This window comes from Ruditapes philippinarum, unplaced genomic scaffold, assembly GCF_026571515.1.
Source record: "Ruditapes philippinarum isolate M1 unplaced genomic scaffold, ASM2657151v2 ctg8395_1_1_1_1, whole genome shotgun sequence".
NCBI lineage: Eukaryota > Metazoa > Mollusca > Bivalvia > Venerida > Veneridae > Ruditapes > Ruditapes philippinarum.
Window position 1 is genome coordinate 1 of NW_026866578.1, and position 21,858 is coordinate 21,858.

At 33.1% G+C, this 21,858-nt stretch overlaps 2 protein-coding genes across 2 annotated transcripts; both read right to left on the reverse strand.

The window, feature by feature from the left end:
- Positions 1-686: 686 nt before the first annotated feature.
- Positions 687-2,931, reverse strand: LOC132732964 (angiopoietin-1-like). The gene has a single exon (XM_060719504.1). The coding sequence runs from the start codon at positions 2,812-2,814 to the stop codon at positions 1,369-1,371; it is 1,446 nt and encodes a 481-aa protein (XP_060575487.1). The 5' UTR covers positions 2,815-2,931; the 3' UTR covers positions 687-1,368.
- Positions 2,932-17,105: 14,174 nt separating this feature from the next.
- LOC132732962 (ficolin-1-like) lies at positions 17,106-21,566 on the reverse strand. Its single transcript, XM_060719502.1, has 2 exons — positions 21,451-21,566; positions 17,106-17,370 (listed from the first exon to the last, which is right to left on the reverse strand). The coding sequence occupies exons 1-2, from the start codon at positions 21,564-21,566 to the stop codon at positions 17,106-17,108; spliced, it is 381 nt and encodes a 126-aa protein (XP_060575485.1).
- Between the last annotated feature and the right edge of the window lie 292 nt (positions 21,567-21,858).

Below are 21,858 nucleotides of genomic sequence, written 5' to 3' on the forward strand. Positions count from 1 at the left end.
CCGTAAACTTTTACTTTTAATGACATCTCCTCATAAACCACTGAGCCAATTTCATCCAAACTTCACAGGAATGTTCCTTGGTGGTCACCTTTAAAAATTGTTCAAAGAATTTAATTCCATGCAGAACTCTGGTTGCCATGGCAACCGAAAGAAAAAACTTTAAATATCATCTTTTAAAAAACCAAAATAGCTAGAGCTTAGATATTTGGTATGAAGCATCTTCTAGTGAGTGTCTACCAACTTTGTTCAAATAAAAGCCCTGGGGTCAAAATTGGCCCCGCCCCAGGGGGTCATTGATTTTCCCTATATGCATATAGTAAAAACTTAAAAAATCTTCTTTTAAAGAACCCAAAGAGCTACAGCTAAGATATTTAGCATGAAACATCTTCCAATGAGTGTCTTCCAAGTTTGTTCAAATAAAAGCCCTGGGGTCAAATTTAAATCCGGCATTGTATATGTTGTTTACAGTTATATAGCATACCATTACCCGTAACTTTTCGGAAATTTCCGTCATACTTCGCATTTTAAAGACTGGCATGGTGTATTATTACAAAAAAAAATAATAATAACAAATTTAATGTTTTAATAGTATATATATTTGTTTATATAAACATAATGTATTGAGTTTGGATAAACAAATGTTTAAAATTATTGCTTAAAACATATAAATTGTATTTTATTTTTCTCCACAAAGTGAAATTATTGGTAAATGCTTGTGTAATTGGAAAACTGAATATGTTGTTTACATTAAAATTGAGCGTGTTTAAAGAGACACTAGAGCTATCCAAGGACATATAGTGACTGAAAAGGTAATTCACATGGCCCAAGGAGATTCTGTAATTTAAATAGCCATCGGAAATTATCTGTTCAGTTTATAACAATCTTGAGTGGGACAGTCTTTATATTTTAGGCAGATTTTATCCTAAACATATTCCAATTTAACTGTTGGTTAATCACCATTATAAAAGTCAATCTTTTGAAAAACATATAAAATTCAGCTCAACTTCACAATAAAAAAGTGAGCATAATTTCACTTAAAAATTAATTACATACACTGACGCCATAATAAATGTAATACTTTTGCCAATAATTATTAATTATAAAACTTTTCGCCTCTATTATGCATGCAAAAAATATTACTATAACGGTAAGGTAAAATGTGATATTGTTAATATATATAAAACATTTAAACAAACAATTATAATGACAACACAATAGAAAACTCCCATAATTCAAAACGAATTTAAACTTCCCCTTTCGGAATACTTTGAATTTATTTAAAATTGTTTCTGTAATTGTAAATATACAAAATTATCCGTACAGTAAGCATCATTCGAAAAAGTTATTCTACTTATCTCAGAAACAACTTTATCTGAGTTTCATTTCAGTGAACTTAATGGAGGTTTGAAAACCTTTCCATGAATCCCAAATGATGCATTTCCATTCTGGTGTACAAGTTGCCTTTTGAGAATACAAACCATTTAAGTGCGAGGCAAAACAATCATTGAACCACCAGGCGCCTTTATATTGAGAAGCACAATGTCCGCCTAAGTTGTCATTATCATTATCTTTTGTGCTGAATTCCATTCCATCATGTATATGTCCCTTATTGTTTGGTGCATCAAGAGAATCTCCGGCATTACCAGTGTAACCACCCACTTCGAGTTTGTACTTCATTTCCTCCGGCAGAATTTTAAAGCTTCTATACTTGGCATATGCACGATTTCCATCAAAGTCTTCAAGATCAATTCTTAGCTCGTGTTGTTTATCATCATCGGTCAGTAGATTTAAGTAGTGGTTCCCAAGCCAAAACTCGCCATTCAAATCACCAAATCCAGTTTTATATTCTTCCCAGTCTCGAAAGAAGTCCACACTTCCATCTTGACGTCGTTGGAAGACTGTCCATCCTCCATCGTCAGTATCCATGTCACAGTAGACAGACAGCAGTTTTTCTTGTTTAATAATATATATCTGATAAATACCGCTTAATTTAAATCCGTTGTTATACAGATCCAAACATGAAGTCGCCCTGGTGACAAAGTTTTCTATGCTTTCAAGTTTTTCTTCTAATCTCTTGGTCGCATTGTAAATATGTTCAATATTATCAAAACACTTTTCTTGTGCTTGATTCAGCTGTTCTGTGTTTTCCTGTATACTATTAGTATCTGCCACAATTTTGTCAAGTCTCATTTCTTGTCCTTGCTTTAGTTGTTCTGTGTTTTCCTGTATCATTTCTGTAATTGTCATAATTTTGTCAAATTTTTCTTCTTGAACATTATGACTGTTTTCATATTGTTCTGTAAAGTTATTAGAACAAATTTCAATTTTAGTGAAAGCGCTTTGTAACCGATAACTATCATTTTGATATAGTTCAGTCTTCCTGGTTAGTTGCTCTATTCCTTTCCAAATGTCTGCAAGGACTTGAGAAGTCTTGTCTGTTATGGTTCTTAGATCGGTAACTTGTCGTTGTAATTCGTGTGTTTTTCGTCTTATTCGACTATTTGTCATTTTTTCTTCTTTAAAACCAATACTCAGCCGATGAATCTTTTCTTCTAACTCTTTACTAGTGTGTTCTTTTATCTGATCAGTATTTTTAGTTTCCTTCCCATCACTGTTACTCTCTAGCAATTGCTGTAGCATTTCTTTCATGGAAGAAATCTCATTATACAATGAACCGAAGTCATCTCTCCGAAATTTGCTTTCTGCATTTATTCTATCTTCAATGTAACTCAGTCTGTCATTTATTTGATAAAGTGTCAATCCGTATATTGAATTCACGTAAAGATAACACAGTAAGCTTTTATAAATCAACATTGTCAGTTCTGAAATATGTCCGTTCTTTTAATTATATTTTATATTATAATCTCAACTTAAAAAATATTGGGAAAAGAAACTTATTACGTCTTTATTACGCACCGTCGTCGATTTTATTGGTTTCAGAGCGCCAGATTTCGGGCAATAAGAATACAAGGAAAATGTAAATAAAGTTTCCTTTTAAAAGGAAAGGCTTGCACAGTTGTGCCTTCATCCCAACCCTTTAAAATTGTTTTTTTTTTTGGTTTCAATTTATTATCACAATTTTTTTGAATTACGGTATTTGTATATCATAAACTGTTTATTTAGTTGTTGTTTTTTTTTTTTGAAAAACGAATATTTTTGTCAAAACGATTTGAAATCTATTCTCTATTGTATAAAACTAATTAAGAAAATGATCAATCGTAAAAATACTAACGTGGAGATCTATCTATACAAGTGTGCACATTTCATTTCCCCTTTTTCGCAGAGTAATCATTCGTTTGCTTTATAGACAAGTAATTGCACTAAAATACTTCGTTACATGGTACCAATTAATAAGCATATATCAACTATGTTACACGATCACAAATACGATGCGCTATCTGTAGATCAGCACGTGGCAAGGTTAATGATATGCATGGGCTATTTTTAGATTACCTCACCAAGAAGTTGAATTGCGTTCAGTAGATCTAAATATAACTCGATCATGCGTGATTTGGTAAGCAGGACCACCCTTTGAAGACGGAATACTACTACAGTCACCATTCTCTATTGTATAAAACTAATACAGACAAAAAAACAATTATAAAAGAAACTAACTTTTGCGTCTTGAAAAACAATTGAAACGGAACAATTTCGTTTATAATTTATTACAGTTTAAACCGATAAATCAAGTAAAAATAGAAATCCTATTTATATAAACAAACTGGGATTACCGAAGTAACTAAAATAGCTTAGATTTCCGTAATATAACTTCGTCTGATTCCGCGGTATGACGGAATCGCCCGAATTGTCACGATTGCAATCGGAACTACATCGGCTATTATCATTAATCCGAAGAGTGACGGAAAAGGCCGAAAAGTTGCGATTGGCACGATTGCAGCTGGTTTCCCGTTCAATCATGCACTAACAATTGGAAACAGGAAACCACCTTACCGGAACAAGTTATTCAAAACAAATGGCTTGCAGCCGTGGCTGCAAGCCAAAAAACAACATACTGTAAAATCATTATTATTCGTTGGGCATGAATTTTCGTGGGTAGGTCAATCCACGAATTTAAGATCCGACGAAATTTTATCCCAACAAATAATTCTTGCCATGTCTTATTCTATATATCGGCTCTTTTCCGCCGATTTTTGTGTAGGCAAGGATTAAATTAATAGACAAGCGTTGTGTGATGTACATGCGGTAAGGAAAATGCGCGGCGATTAAGTGTAAGATAACTTTGCAATAGATTATTTATTTTATTTTTGTTTTACAAGAAATTGAAAATCCACGAATTTAAGAACCAACGAAAATGCCCGTTTTGATAAAACCAAGAAATTTCATGCCCACGAATATAAGGGAATTCGAAGTAACGTTTGATAAAACAGGTGTTTCTACTTCCATTAAAGATTTTTGTAAGGTACACAATAAAATACGGAAGTTTCTTTTGCAGATTGATTTTTTTCCGCGGCAATGAAAACTTTTTTCAATTCCAGCAAAAGACGGCAAGAGATTTTAGAGATGGCATTACCAGATGGTAACCGCGTTGGACGTAATATCTGTGTGGGTTCAAACCACGTTAGAGACCAGCCGTTGTTTCTTTGAGCAAGGAACTTTACTCTTATTGCTTAGAACTGACTAGTTCCAGGAACAAAAAACGTGTTTCCAAAAGCTTAAAGTTTTATTTACTGGTTGAGGATGACTTCAGGCACGAGCTGGTGGGTTCCTGAATAGAACCACCAATGTCCCGTAAGCTAGCTGGATAGCTTCCTCACATTTAAAAACCCAAAGTCCATGTGAACTTCAAACCACTTGTTTCTTACCGATGTGGGTTCGACTTTAAATAAACAATAAGTATTAAAAATAGGCTGATCTGATCTGATTCCTGCTAGGGGGACATGCCCACTCTCTATCTCCCCAACCGGGTAAAACTCATATTGCCAAGTGTTTTAATGTTCTATCTTGTATCTAATTCAAAGCATTAATAAAAACACTTTCCCTGTCGTCACAATATGAAACCCAAGAATCAATGTACGAGCATCTGAATATGATTTATTTCTATCATTACCCATTTTCCTGACAATCAATAAGTATAACCAAGAAGAAAAATATAACCAATCAACGAGTTTGCAGGTAACTAATGCCTGAACTGTACATTTATGGGTATACGATGCAAATCTGACAAAATGACAACTATTAAAACAAATTCTGTATAAACTAACATAGATAGGGGTACCAATGCTTTAAGTTTCTTAATAATGTTGTTATTAGTCATTTAGATTGGATTTAGAAATAACTAAGCATGGAATATTCCATAACTAGATAATCAATATGTTTTAAGCTTTTGTAAACACAGAAGTATTTACCAAACTTTTATTACCTGACGCGGAGAAAAAACAAGTGTTCATCATTGATGAAATAAGGCACATGCACAAACATTTCAACGCATGCACAAGATAATGATCTATCAAATGATAACCGGAAGCCAGGGCTAAGACGATAAATGGGAATAAATCCAATTGTATCGCTTAAGGTCATTTATTTTACATTTATTTTTCATTAGTTATGCCTTAGATACTTATATTTTTGAAAACTTTTCATTTTAACGTTACCATTCTTAAAGTACCCAGCAGTAGTCATTGATTTCCATACAATCTCATCGCGGCTCGTTAGCCGTTATTCACAATTACTTAAACACAATATGTCTTTTCCTAAACCAAGTTTTAGATTTTACAGAAACTTAATGTTAAGGATCCGAAGATGGCCCTCTAATAAATTTAGATAATGGTTTCAGCCTGATGCACATATTTCTATGCTAAAATACAGGAATTTACAGTCCTGCAATAAATTCATCAAAATATCTGCCAAGTTTCCGGGAAAAAAAACAAAACTATCAAGATATTTTGGCTAACGTATGCTTACAACAGACTTCAAGCTTATTTATTTTTACAAAGATTAGTTCATATATCATTCGTATCGTGAGAAACTGTTAACATCGCATGATAGAAATACATGCAACATGTGTAACATTTGCTTGATTTTACAATGCCATCTATTGGATGATTTAATATGATACTATTCAGGAATGTGAAGAACAATATTTCTTTGTGAAACTCAAAATATTTGTTTCCTGTTTTGCATGTAAGATCAAATAATGTTTCACTCCTGAACACCAATTCTTGTCTACATATTGCATTTTACGTTACACGGCCAAAGACAAATGTTCCCTTAAAGTTCTGTGTTTAGTAATCTACGGTCATGTAATAATTTTGTAATTGTAATTTTGTGCATTTTCATACGTACTAGACATTGATAATAATCATTAATTTCATTGACGGGTTTAGTAAGGTACATTCATCAACGGTGTTGAAGATTGAACAATTTAATGTCCGTCATGCTTGGGATATTGGTAATAGATGGGTTAAATATGATACACAAAATAGTTGAACAAACAATAGCAATGACTAAACAGACAGACAGACATATCTCTTTTTTTCCATCAAAGGTACATAGCAATACAACAATAGGTATACTACAACTAGATACAATAATTATGATAAACAAACTTCCAGAAGCACTTTAACAGCAGATGAATAGTGTTTTCATTTAGCGTAAAATTTAATAAATGTGTTTTTGGAAATCTTTCAACTAAGATTTAATACGAACAGTGTTCATCAGATAATATTGTTTGCTAGTATATACAAATATAAGGAAAATACTAAATGTAATTGACATACCATAAAAAAAGCTTAAAGTTAAAGTGTATATCAAATTATTTTGAAGTTATTTTGATATTACTGTATGTAAAAAAAGGAAATAAACAATAACACAATAGCGTGTATCCAGATACGCTTAATAACTATTTAAACAAATATGCATGTATGATATCATATACAGATTACAAATGTGATCAGCAAGCCATATTAAAACTTCAAGTTTATCATGCGTAACATTTCGTTCACTCTAAAATTCAAACGTCATAGTCGACTCGTATATGTAAACTGTGTACTTAGCAAACAAATGAGTGTTTTTACGTAGGTGTAACGTTCATATTTGTTTTAGAGACAATTACAATTTTATGACCAGTACCATACTGATCAATATTAAACATTTATCAAAGAAAAAAGCATTCTTAAAAATGAGGCTTGAAAGTACGCCCCTGTAATCTCAAGTCGATAGCCGAAGCACATATACAATTTGCAATGTGAAATATTTCATTAAACAACACATTTACACATTTTATTATCAACAGTAATAGTATTTGTTGGGCAATATTGACCAGAATTGTATTGATTTTCGGGAGGGTGTTTGTTAGTTTTCGTAATTCATAACGATTTACCAATTAATTTTTAATGAAAGTATAAAATTCTCGATACTTTCATTTTAATAACTTCGACCCAAAATGGCCTAGTAGTAATTCAATGTACGCCTCTGACCTCAACGACTCACTTGTCCGCTTGGAAAGGCCAAAACATTTGAAACAGTGGTGGGCGAATCAGTAGCAGAAACTAAAGCGAGAAGAGAAGAAGAAAAGTCTAGAGGGGATTGAGGAAAGAAATGCGACATAGTCAAAGTAATATAAACATTTACTCGAAATTTCTAGTTAGATACTCGAAATTTCGACTTACATTGCACGACTTATATTGGTTGCCGGTGAAAGCAAGGAATTTTTTTACAACAACAACATTTTATTTTGTAAATAAATGCTTCCGGCCAAAACTACACATATAATCAAAACAGATATGCTTTTTTAACTGTGTGTACAATACACTTTGTATCTGACATGTTTTCCTCATTATATTAATTATCAAGATAATTTCATCATTTGATGAACAAAAAAAAGCATATTCTTTATTTTTTCTTCATCAAATGTCAAAAATGATGGAATGTTTAATCATGACGGTACAATGAATAACGTTGTCTTTGTTGAGAAAATTCGCTCATATCTTGGTATACCCAAATGGCATCCAGTTTCTATATATAATTTATGACTAGAACATCTAAATCTCGAAAATGATTTTTTTTTTTAAAATAAAATGGCATATCAATAGATAAATATTTTTCAGGATTTAACATAGATTTGAAAAATTTATAAGTGTCACAACGGGGTGAATTCTGAATTCCTTCCATCCAATTTTGTGTTTTACAATAAATTATCCTTTGTTTTGATTGATCAATAAATAAATTGATATCCCCAATTTCTTGACTAAGCCATACAAAACCAAACCAATAAGTATACAATAAGTTTTTTTACTGAAGATTTCCAACATTATCTTGTCTAGTTAACATCAAATAACATTTTCTAGGATATCTATTTTCTGGCATAAAAAGAAGTTTACATCAATATTACACGATGGTCAATACATAAAGGCATCCTTCCACATTCTCCCAGTGCAACATTATCATTAACAGAATAATTTACACCTAGAAAATCTTTACAATATTGTATTTGAACTTGTTCAAGAATTTGGGAGATTTCACTTCCATAAATTTCGGCACCATAGGTAAGTATAGGTTTTACCATATAGTCAAATAATCTAAAATAATCAGAGTGTAAGAACTTTCCAAAATTTCTTTGATATGATTAAATAGCATAAATAGATTTCCTAGCTTGCGCAGCAAGTTTAGTTTTTGCTTTTGCCCAAGATAATTTAAGTGTAAATAAAATACCCATATATTTGTAATTTGTACATTGAGGTAACATTTACTGAACTGCCGTTGTAGAGCCATTTTTCATACGATCTGAGCGGTCCACCATTTCTAAATACAATAATTACAGTTTTACTCTCATTTATAGACATACCGGTATTATTACAAAATTCTGAAATTTTAACTGAGACTGGAGTTCGATCGCCGTATCGGCGCAATTTGCAACATCATCATATAATATCGCGGATTTGGTCCGTAATGAAATACCGCGATGTCCTTTATTATGCATAAAGGGAGATAACCCATTTATATACAAGTTAAACATAATCGTACTCGTTACGCCCCCTTGCCTTGTACCTATGTTACATTTAAAATATTCTGTAGTTTTGGTAGTACTAACGTGTACACATCCACGGAGTTTTGAGTACATTGATAAAAAAAACACGGAATAAATTCCCTCTAACGCCACATCTGTTTATAGTATCAAATAAGTTTAAATGTTCAAGTCCATCGAATGTTTTTTTAAATCTACATAAAGAACATGAAATCGTCTACATAAAGAACATGAAATCGTCCACCCGGTTTACTAATATATTTCTGTACCATACTTTGTAATATGAAAATATTATCGGCCGAGTGGTTAAGGTCGTTGACTTCAAACCACTTGCCCCTCACCGCTGTGGGTTCGAATCCGACAGGGACTTTGGGTACTTTCATGTGAGGAAGCTATCCAGCTACCTTACGGAACGCCTTACGGTTCTACTCAGGTGCCCGTTCGTGCTTAAAATAATGCACGGGAGGCACCTGAGGTCTTCCTCCACCAGTAAAAGCTGGAACGTCGCGATATGACCTATACTGTGTCGATGTGACGTAACCCCCCCCCCAAAAAAAAAAAAAAAAAAAAATATCAATTGTAGAGTAACCGGCTCGAAATCCGGATTGAATTCAAGATACTTTTTTCATGTGTAGCTGTTGCACATTGACAGAGCACCTATTTATTTAACAGAACAATTTAATAAGATCAAATTGTCCCCACAGACCGAACATATCCTTCCCATTTTCTGTGACTGCTTTTTTTTTCGGGGGGGGGGGGGGGGATAAAATCACACTTTCCACATTTTCCTGTAAACCGGATGTTTCTTGTGTCTAAAGCACAAATACTCGTAAAACTATCATATGGTGATACTTACAAGTCCAAAACCCAACCTATTGTAAACTGTGCAATGTTCCATGTTAAGTGGCGTGTATACGGCAGTTAGTTTGTCACGTTTCTTTATACTTATAATATTTTGTAACATTTTTTAAAAGTTGTTTGTCAATATTCTATATTCATTTATTTACTCATACTTTGATTCATATTGTGTTGATAAAAGTTGATAAAACTTGTTGTAATATACTTATTGGGAATAATATTAAAGCATCCTATTTCACAAGAAACATAGTCAGCCCAACAAATGTGACAAAGGCCTCATCACGCCCTATTTTGGGCACTCAGCGGTACTTTTCTCAGATGTCCCACACGTGAAGTATAGGATCGTTTTATTCACAGGGATGATAAGAATACGATTACTGTAAAAAATTATATTCGAACGGATGGGATACAAAACAATGTCTGAAGAACGCATGAACGTACACATTAAAGTAAGCCTTGTGTTTTTGAGGTCGGGCGTGTAGTCATTCAACACCTCTAAGTGCCTCTAATAACACAGATAAAAGTGATCATTTTCAGTATTCACACAGAAGCTTGGATTTAAGCAGACATTTAGAGAAAGGACCAGGATATCAATATCATGGAGCCAGTGTTGTAAGAGAAGTGACTTCTGAAGAAGATTCTCATTATCAACCATTGTAATATACTTATTCATGTCTTACATACCGGAAGATGTTTATGCAAAAACTACAGCAACTATTCAGTATTACATGTATTATGTTATGCACATTGCTACCCTTAAACCTGCTGAAGTTGTATAATGAGCTTGTCCTTCCTTGATATTATTAATCTAGGGGAATTCAATATTAAGATAGTACGAAAATTAAGCTAAGATTTTAATTAAGAGAAGATCTGACAGGCTTTATAAAAACTAAATTTTCTTGGACTCATTAAAGTTTTGTTTTGGACATGCTTGGACAAATCTAAAATCAAAGTTGACCTTTGATCACATAGAACTGTGACCTTTGCATTGTGAAAATTATTATCTTTTCTAACAATGGTTCTCAGGTGAGTGATTTCAGGGCCATCATAACTCTCTTGTTTATAATTTATGTATCAACCAATGTTTACTATAAAATGACAATATTAAAGGAACTCCACTGATGTCAAAAGCCTAAAAAACATAAAATTTGAATTTCTTACATAGTTAAAACAAAACAAAAAATATGCATTTCTCACAGTAAGATTTATTATTTTGGAAAAACAGAGTGAGCAAATGATCTGAAATTTTGCATATAAGTTATTGGCCTAGAAATTTATCAAACTGAACATTTATCATGAAAATTTATTTCTAGTCCTGTCATTCAAAAAATCTCAGTGGAGTCCCTTTAATGAATTAATACCAGCGTATACAAAACATGCTGTCTTTGGTAATACTTTTGAGGATTGATGTAAATATACAAAGTGATGGTATTGATGATGATTCTATAGGCATTCCATTTTGGGGTAAAATTTATGATTTTTATATGCCCGAAAGGGCATATTATGTTATACCCCCTGGCGTCCGTCTGTCTGTCCGAGCAGACGAGAGCTACATTATGAGGTTTAGGTTTATGTACAGGCACTCTGTATGGGGTTCATTCCGTAGAGACATGTATTATGTGGTTAAAAATGCTCTTATGGGGTTAAAAAATTTGCTCTTGTGGGGTTAAGAGATCAAAGGAATAACCCCACAAACACGTCTGCTAAGTACGTCCGTCCGTCCGTCCGTTAGCAATTTGGTTTCCGGAACATAAGTTAAATTCTATTTGGCCCACAATGTTCAAACTTCATAGGATGATTGCCCATATTGGGTAGAAGACCCCTATTGATTTTGGGGTCAAAAGGTCAAAGGTCAAGGTCACTATTACCTTGATACTGAAAACAGTTTGCGGAGCATAACTTAAGTTCCATTTGACCCACAATGTTCAAACTTCATAGGATAATTGTCCATATTGGGTAGAAGACCCCTATTGATTTTGGGGTCATAAGGTCAAAGGTCAAGGTCACTATAAACTTGATACTGAAAACAGTTTGCGGAGCATAACTTAAGTTCCATTTGGCCCACAATATTCAAATTTCATAGGATGATTTTCCATATTGGGTAGAAGACCCCTATTGATTTTGTGGTCAAAAGGTCAAGGTCACTTTTACCTTAAAATTGAAAACAGTTTCCAGAGCATAACTTAAGTTCCATTTGACCCACAATATTCAAACTTCATAGGATAATTTTCAATATTGGGTAGAAGACCCCTATTGATTTTGGGGTCACTAGGTCAAAGGTCAAGGTCACTATTACCTTGATACTGAAAACAGTTTCCGGAGCATAACTTAAGTTACATTTGACCCACAATGTTCAAACTTCATAGGATGATTGTCCATATTGTGTAAAAGACCCCTATTGATTTTGGGGTCACAAGGTCAAAGGTCAAGGTCACTATCACCTTGATACTGAAAACAGTTTCCGGAGCATAACTTAAGTTACATTTGACCCACAATGTTCAAACTTCATAGGATGATTGTCCATATTGGGTAGAAGACCCCTATTGATCTTGGGGTCACAAGGTCAACGGTCAAGGTCACTATCACCTTGATACTGAAAACAGTTTCCGGAGCATAACTTAAGTTCCATTTGGCCCACAATATTCAAACTTCATAGGATGATTGTCCATATTGGGTAGAAGACCCCTATTGATTTTGGGGTCACATGGTCAAAGGTCAAGGTCACTATTACCTTGAAACTGAAAAAAATTTCCGAAGCATAACTTAAGTTCCATTTGGCCCACAATATTCAAACTTCATTGGATGATTTTCCATATTGGGCAAAAGACCCCTATTGATTTTGGGGTCACTAGGTCAAAGGTCAAGGTCACAATAACCTTAATACTGAAAACAGTTTCTGGAGCATAACATAGGTTCTATTTGGCCAACTTTATTCAAACTTCATAGGATGATTCACTATTACCTTAAAATTGAAAACAGTTTCCGGAGCATATCTAAAGTTCCATTTGGCCCACAATATTTAAACTTCTTAGGATGATTGTCCATATAAGGTAGAAGACCCCTATTGATTTTGGGGTCACAAGGTCAAAGGTTAAGGTCATTATTAATAATTTAAGTATTAATCAACCTACATCTGTAAAATTTTAAAGGATGAACAGCTTATTCTCATGTGTTACAAATGCTTCATCCTTACTTAAAAAAACACTTTCGGGCATATAATTCTCCGCCTAGCAGTGCTTTTGTTTAATATGGCATTCACTAGGTTATAGTGATTACATGTGAAAATCACAGTCTTTGTTAAACATTCTAATATTATACTTAATATAAAATTGGAAAGTTTAACAAAGTCTGTACCTTGATTAAGATACCAAGAGATGGTTTATTGATATTAGAAATGAATATATCATGTTTTCTTTTTTTAAATGAATGTACTATATCATGTAAATGAATGCAATTAGACATGACAAAGTTAGGAACAATGTCATAGACAAAATGTTCGGTAGAACTTGTTTTGTTACTACATTGGATAGAAAAGGCAAGTGACTAAGGCGGACATATATGCCAAAGTATGGTAAAGTGATTCTGGGCATTTATATATACCAAATGACGGTAAATTTTGATATCTTTAGTGTACACATACAAGAAGTGATGTTAAATTTGTTTGAATGATGGACATATATACAAAGTAATGATCAAATGACAACTATTGTGGACACATATATACCAAGTGATGGTATATAATATGGTAGACCTATTATACCAAGTGCTAATGAATTGGTATATATGGTTGTCATAGTGATGGTAAAGTGACAAATATTGTTTACATATATACCAAGTGATTGTAAAATGTGAAATATGGTGGACTTATATACCAAGTGATGATAAAATGTAAAAAATGGTGCACATATATACCAAGTGATTGTTAAATGTGAAATATGGTGGACATATATACCAAATGATGTTAGATGAGAACAACAATAGACATGAAATGTTTGGCAGAAGATTACACAGCATAAAATAAGTGTCATAAACAACATGTACAAGTATTTTCTGTTCTCTTATGTACAATTTACATCCATTTTCCAAGGAAAATGGTATTAGGAATGATGACATCTGTACATGCATGTTCCAATACCATTTTACATTTTTAGGGTTTAGTATATATTAACATGCATGATCCAATAGGGTTTAGTATATTTACATGCATGAACCAATAGGGTTTAGTATATATTTACATGCATGCACCAATAGGGTTTAGTATATATTTACATGCATGCACCAATAGGGTTTAGTATATGTACATGCATGCACCAATAGGGTTTAGTATATCTTTACATGCATGCACCAATAGGGTTTAGTATATCTTTACATGCATGCACCAATAGGGTTTAGTATATGTACATGCATGCACCAATAGGGTTTAGTATATGTACATGCACGGACCAATAGGGTTTAGTATATGTACATGCATGCATCAATAGGGGTTTAGTATATGTACATGCATGAACCAATAGGGTCTAGTATATATTTACATGCATGCACCAATAGGGTTTAGTATATGTACATGCATGCATCAATAGGGTTTAGTATATGTACATGCATGCACCAATAGGGTTTAATAAATGCACATGCTTGCACCAATAGGGTTTAGTATATGTACATGCATGAACCAATAGGGTCTAGTATATATTTACATGCATGCACCAATACGGTTTAGTATATGTACATGCATGCACCAATAGGGTTTAGTATATGTACACTCATGCACCAATAGGGTTTAGTATATGTACATGCATGCACCAATAGGGTTCAGATGTGATCACTGATCGCTCTTGTTGAGATAAATAAACAAATTAAACCACTGTTTTGTTCAGATCATTGTTTTGTTCAGAATTTTTAAATACATTGCAAACATTTTAAAACAACTGTTTTTTTTTTTAATTGACAGTTTTGCTTATATTAAAGCAGTCTTTTAGAATATAAACCTTTGTGTTGTTTTGTTAAAAAAAACTAGTAATGGTATTACACTTATAAATGGTTTGATGAATCAGAAAGTACCTTTAATTTCCTGGAATTATTATTCTTTATAATAGTTCATTTCATTGTAAAAGTTTGATGAATGTAAATATTAATTGTCATTTTGCATGATTATATAGACCTGATGTAAAACTTGTATTACCTTGATATGTTTTTTGTTTTTGGATGTAATAAATCATTTTAAGATACTGTATAATTGAATTTGTTTTACAACTGCAAATTGAGTATGAATCCTTGAGCCACTGCTAAACTGACCACTGCTAAACTGACCTTTGTGGTCTCTAAAATTCTCATGTTAGTTTTCTCTATAATAGAGATTTATTTAATAATGTATAATATGCTAAATCCACTTTGCCTACAGGCATTAACTGAATATACTTATGCTACCAGTGCAGACCAAGTTCAGCCATCATGATCTGCACTGTTCACTATTCCGTAGATATTTTCACATTTTCCATTCAACATGTGAATTGTTTACTACATATTGAAAGATGGACAAAAATCTGGAAACAAAGTAATCCTTTGGAAGCATTAATCACAAAAAAGTACATGAACATTGCAGACTCAGTTTGATTTAGTCTCTATACATGAGGGATAATGAATAAGTGCAACATCCCTCACGCCCCCTAGCCTCGGCTTGATCGATACTCAATTCTCAACACTTAACAATGCTGACATCAATGATCCCGAAGGATCAGAAAAAAATATAACAACACTGAAGTGAAGTACGGGGCAACTTTTTACAGACAAATCCAATCAAGATATTCAGCTTAGGGTCAGTTTGACTAGTGAATGCGATGCTGTGGTCTTTCAGACAAAATCCCTATCATCTCGTATATTCGAGTACAATACTTAGTTTGGGAATAATTAAGTCACTGAATTTTACGAATCAACCTGTTTTTTCCCGACTTCTCAGCATTATTTACACTAGTCCAATATTCATAATTCAATAAATTTCATTTCATATTTTCTTTTCTATATCCACAACAACTGAAGGTATTTATTATTACCGGAGCTTCTCAGGCTCTTATTTAAATTTCAAATTTCAAACCAAGTTGGATGGGAAGTGTAGTTTAAACGCAGTTAGAATGAATCTTCTCCTTGTCTTCTAAGATCACCGTGCATTTTAAGACAGTCAAAGGTCATGGTTCTTCTACTGGGCCCAGTGATTGGGGTGGCATGTGGGGCATTTTTATGTTTTCATTGACAGTTCTTGTTTTAAAAATGTTATTAATGCATATGTGAAGATATTTAAAGTGTGGTGAGATAATTACATGTATGTTATCACTGGCATATATGTTATGAAGATATCTGTATTGTTATTGGGTATGTTTTGAACTGTCCGATAAATACTAGAAAAGTAGTAGCGAAAGGCCCATATTTTACGGAAGTCATCATGAAAAAAATGGCTAAAACTTTAACACAATCATGCAGATGTAATCTTAGTTTTGGATGCAGTGACATTTATTGAAATTATAACTACATGTAACTAATCATTATTTACCATGTATCAATGTTGTTCAAAGCAATTAAAGAACCACTAGAATTCAATTTAGCTTCTTTAAACATGTCATGATTAGTCCACTCTATATATGAGGAAATTATTCGCACCAGTCAACGCTTTACCAAGTGTATCAATAGTATTTCCATTCATAATGATATCTTGTGACTAGAGAGCCCTTATTTTGGATGTATTTATTTACATGTATATACACTGTAGTACCTTACGTTTTAGGCTGAATTTCACGCTTTTTTACGTCTGTGCATAACTTTCGTTAAATATTTTAGACTCATTTTACACAATGGATAATCAAAGTCATTGTACCATGTCTTGTGAGCCTATACATGTGTATACAATTAAATATGTACCATGTCTTGCTATAACAAGCACCTGCTGCTGGCTCTGATCACTGTACTTTGCATGGGAGCCAATATATTGTAACTTGGGCCTTTCTTGCGATGACATGATACAATGTAATTTTAATGTCATTTCGAGAAAAAGAAAACACCTTTATTATACATCAAGGAACTTTAAGCAAACCACCAACCACCTTCTGATCTGTATGCACAATCTGAGTTGTCATCCTTATCGCTGGTGCTAAATCTCATTTTATTATTATCAAAAACACATCCAAGAGAATCACCAGTATCTCCTGTATAATTACAAATTTCCATCCTGTAGTACTTTATCTCTCGGTGGATCTTGGGACAGCTGTACTTAGCATAGCTAGGCTTGATTTCCATTGAAGTCCTCCATATCAATTCTTAGCTCGTGTTGTTTATCATCATTAGTCAGTAGATTTAAGTATTTGTTCCCAAGCCAAAACTCGCCATTCAAATCACCAAATCCAGTCTTATATTCTTCCCAGTCTCGAAAGAAGTCCACACTTCCATCTTGACGTCGTTGGAAGACTGTCCATCCTCCATCGTCAGTATCCATGTCACAGTACACAGACAGCGGTTTTTCAGACCATTTGACTTTTACTCCATTACTGTACAGATCAAATCAAGATTTGTACAGGACTTTTGTGTGTCTAGGGGAGGGTGAGCTTTGTTGTAAACATGTCGAAGAGATCTAACAGTTGCATAATTGCTGTTCCTCGTCAGACTTTATATTTTCTTTTATATATGATCCCACTGCTGTCACATCTGCCACATTTATACTCGTGTTACCATTTACTAAACTCGCTTTGTGTGCTATTTTTAGGAACTCCGTGTCTTCTTTAATATTTTCTGCGTATTTTTGCAATTCGTCAAAGCTATGTACGTCCTGTTTCGTTGTTTGGGCTAAAGTGTCAGTTAAATTTTGTACATTTACTTTAATATCAGATATTTCTCCTCGTAGAAGATACAAGTGGTTCTGCTGCTTTTTACTTTGGTTCCCTATTCGTCCGACATTATTTAGCAAATCTTGCAGTTTATCTGCCGTTCTGTCTCTTATGATTCTTAGAGCAGAGTTTTGATGTTTTAATTCTTTAGTCTGTCGCTTAATTCGACTTTTTATCGTTTCTTCTTTTTTTAAACCAAGACTCAGCCGACGAGTTTTTTCTTTTAAAACTTTTTACTGATGTCTTTGTTTACCTGACTGGTGTGTTTTGGTATTTTTCGTTTACTGTTACTCTGCAATAATTGATTAAGCATTTCTTTTATGGAAGAAATCTCATGATACAATGAACCAAAATCATCTCTCCTAAACTTTCTTTCTGCATTTATTCTATCTTCAATGTAACTCAGTCTATCGGGGCGTCCGTGGCCGAGTGGTTAAGGTCGTTGACTTCAAACCACTTGCCTCTCACCGCTGTGGGTTCGAATCCCGACATGGACTTTGGATTCTTTCATGTGAGGAAGCTATCCAGCTAGCTTACGGAACGTCGGTGATTCTACTCAGGTTCCCGTTCGTGCCTGAAATAATGCACGGAAGGGCACCTGGGGTCTTCCTCCACCAGTAAAGCTGGAACGTCGCGATATGACCTGTACTGTGTCGATGTGACGTAAAACCCAAAACAAACAAACAAACTCAGTCTATCATTAAATTCATTAAGTGCCAATCCATGAATGGAATACACGTGAAGGAAAATCAGTAAGCTTACATAAATTAAAATCGTTTTATTCTGAAAGAGAAGTATCTTTTTATTTATTCGTTACTTAAAAATTGCCAGTGAAAGAACAGTTACACATAAACTCTCATGTCTCTCATATTTTTGCGCCAGATATCCGAGCGTTTAATTTACCTAAGATTTGTTAAGATCTTTATAAAACAGACGTTTCTGTTTCTTGAAGAAGTTAAGATGAGGTTGTAATAACGTAAAATAGATTATTTTTTCACAATTTATATTTCGTGATTGGAAATGTTATTGTCATGATTATTTTATGTGCCTTACGATAAACATTTCAATACATACGAAAAAGGTCCATGGAAGTGATAACTATTTATTACTTATAGTCATGACTGAAATGTCATAATAAAATTTCTCCTTTTTTTTGGTTTTCTTTTCCAATTAAATACGACATATAGCAAAACACGTTTTGAAGATAATTGTTATCTGCCGTTTCTACAAAACATGACAGATTACATATTCATATTAACTTTTACTCTTAACTTACTTACTCAGCCAGGAGCCATTGTTATGTGTAGATTAGCTTTATTCTTGAGCATTTGCATGTGCTCTATAAAGTTCTTTTGTGACCACTAATGTCCGTCGTATGTTTTTATCCACAATTTCTTTAAGCAACATACTTTCCTAAAGCACAAGGTAGATTTTTACAAAACTTTACAGGATAAGATGGCTCTCTACAAATGGTTTCAATCTGATGTACGAGCAAGGAACACAATAATATTGCTTAAATCACACCCCTCAGAAGTTAGAATTAGTAATGATTGGTGTTTTTATAACTTGGACAATCATGAAAATAATTCAACTCTAAATATTATTCAATGCAAAACGTTTGATTTTACAGTCCTGTCATAATTACATTAGAATCTCTGCCAAGTTTCCCTGAATAAACAAAACCTACGAGAAAATGTGGTTAATGTATTTACAACAGATTTCACCTCACAGGCTCCTAACTTGACTTTTTTCATCATTTAATCAACATACATTGATATACATTTAAGCGCGTCACGTGATAAGTAAATCTTTTGATGTTGAAAGTCAACAATAAAAATGTAACATATGTAACACTATTTTCTTTTTACATCGCAGCAAGATTGTACAGTCCGAAATGATTTACATGGTTAAATATAAAATTATTGACGATTTTACAGAACGAAGTGTGTTTTGTATGGAACTCAAAATATTGTTTTGCTTGTAAGATACAGTCATTTTCTCGTGAACAAAGGCTGTCAGATTTTAACACACACTATTTTGCCTCCTCATCCGTATTTCTGTGATTTTGTTTGTAGATTACAAGCCCTTGAAAACAAAAATTGTGCTTCCCAATGTATATGCAATTTGAGTCTTACAGGTGCGGGTATTGCACTTTTAAAATTAAACACCCTGTTAGTACTCTACCGGTTTAACAGGAGGAGACTTAAGTTTACCGTCCGTGTGTCCGTCCGTCCGTCCACAAATCAAGATGCCGTGATGACGCAAAAAGTACTGATTTTTTTCATTAAACTTGATATGTGGAAAGATGGCAGTCTGGTTATTATGCACGTCATTTTCTTCTCTTCGTATGTTGAACACTTTGATTGCTTCGTCAACAAATCAACTGAAAATATGACATTTTAACACATAAACTGGATCCAGTGATAAGCAAAAGGACTGAAAATATTTTTTGTGAAACTTGATATGTGTGTAGATGTCAGTCAGGCGATGATGCACACGTCTTTTTCTTTTCTTTCTATATTTAAAAAAGTAACAAGTAAAAGTAAACTTAAAATTTGATAGATGGCAGTATTAAGAGCTGCGACCTCGTCTAGATATAACGCTTTTTCACTATAAGTTCTTTATTTACTTCAAACTTCAAATATATGTTTCTGGTCATCAACCACATCATATGTGACACGGTTTACAACACTAGCATTAAAATTGTCAAAATTACCTCCCTAAAACTTAGAATTTTCATGAAAAAAATGTTGTTTTTTATTTTCATAACTTCTTTATTTCTTAATGGACTAGTATCTACTACAAACTTCATTTATACGTTTCTTCGTGAGAAGGTTTAATACTCTAGCTTGACTATTTTCAAAACAATGCCCGCCCCCACACCCCTGAACTTAGTTTTTTTATTTTATTTTTTTATTTACTTAAATCTCCCACATCATAATAATATGACAAGGTTTATAAATTTAGCATCAATATTTCCAGAATTATCTCCTCCTTGAACTTTGAATTTTCCTTTCATTCTTTAAATTCCTTATTTCTTCATTGATTTCCTTAAAATTCAAAATATACATTCATTGTCAACACCTACATCATATGTGATTTAGATTTATAAGTCACGGGTTTCCACTAGTATTTTCTTTTTGAAATTTATTTGTTTTTTTTTTCAAATTTTATTTTTATTTTCTTCTTTGTTAATATAAAGGGAATCTTCTTTAAACTTTAGACAATTGTTCCTTGTTACACTCACATGATGTATGACAATGTTCATAAGTTTAGCATCTTTATTTCAAGTGTTATCTCCTCTTTAATAATTTTGCTTTTAAAAATGTTATATTTTGGAAACAACCAGGGATGTATAAAGATTTACCTTCATAGTCTGTCTGTCTTTCCTTTCCTAAAAACTGTTTTCTGAGATCATTTTTAAAGAACTTGGAACTTTTCCAACAAATTTACTTAAACTAGAGAAAAGATGAAACATAAGTTATACATATTCATCCTAAGAAAATTTTATTTTTTGATTATCTGTTGTAGAAACATAATTTCCTTACTATGCAGGGACACTTAACACATTTCTATGTTATATACAAACTAAGAACTCAAAAGAAGTTCATTCATTCATTCATTCATTCATTCATTCATTCATTGGCATAATTGAATGACAAATGGCCATTCAAAATGTTGTCGGGGTTCTAACCGGTAGGAGACTTATGGATTGCTTGCAAAACTATGATAACTGCTTGTTACTTTTGTTTTATAGCACAAAATTGCAACTTCTGATGAAATTTAAATCCGACAGTGTACATGTTGTTAATAGTTCTATAGTACACCATCACCCGTAACTCTTCGGCCATTTCCGTCATACTTCACATTTTATGGACTGGCGGGATGTTCTAATTAAAAAGGGTATTATTACAATAACAAATAACAAACTAATTATAGTCCAAGATTTATTTGTGAATATAAAATTATTCTAACATATCTTATTGGGTTTGGATAAATGAATGTTTAACTTCAAATTTTTGCTTAAACATAAAATTTGTGTTTTAGTTTTTCCACAAAGTAAAATTATTGGTATTTGCTTGTGTATATTGAGAACTGAAAATGTTGATTACATCAAAATTGGGCGCTTTTGAATTTGAATTCTCAAAGATG

Coding starts and splice junctions, on each gene's coding strand:
- LOC132732964 (XM_060719504.1), bottom strand. CDS start 2,814: ATGTTGATTTATAAAAGCTTACTGTGTTATCTTTACGTGAATTCAATA.
- LOC132732962 (XM_060719502.1), bottom strand. CDS start 21,566: ATGACGGAAATGGCCGAAGAGTTACGGGTGATGGTGTACTATAGAACT. Junction 17,371..21,450: donor TTTTGTGCTATAAAACAAAA/GTAACAAGCAGT, acceptor TGATCTGTACAG/TAATGGAGTAAAAGTCAAAT.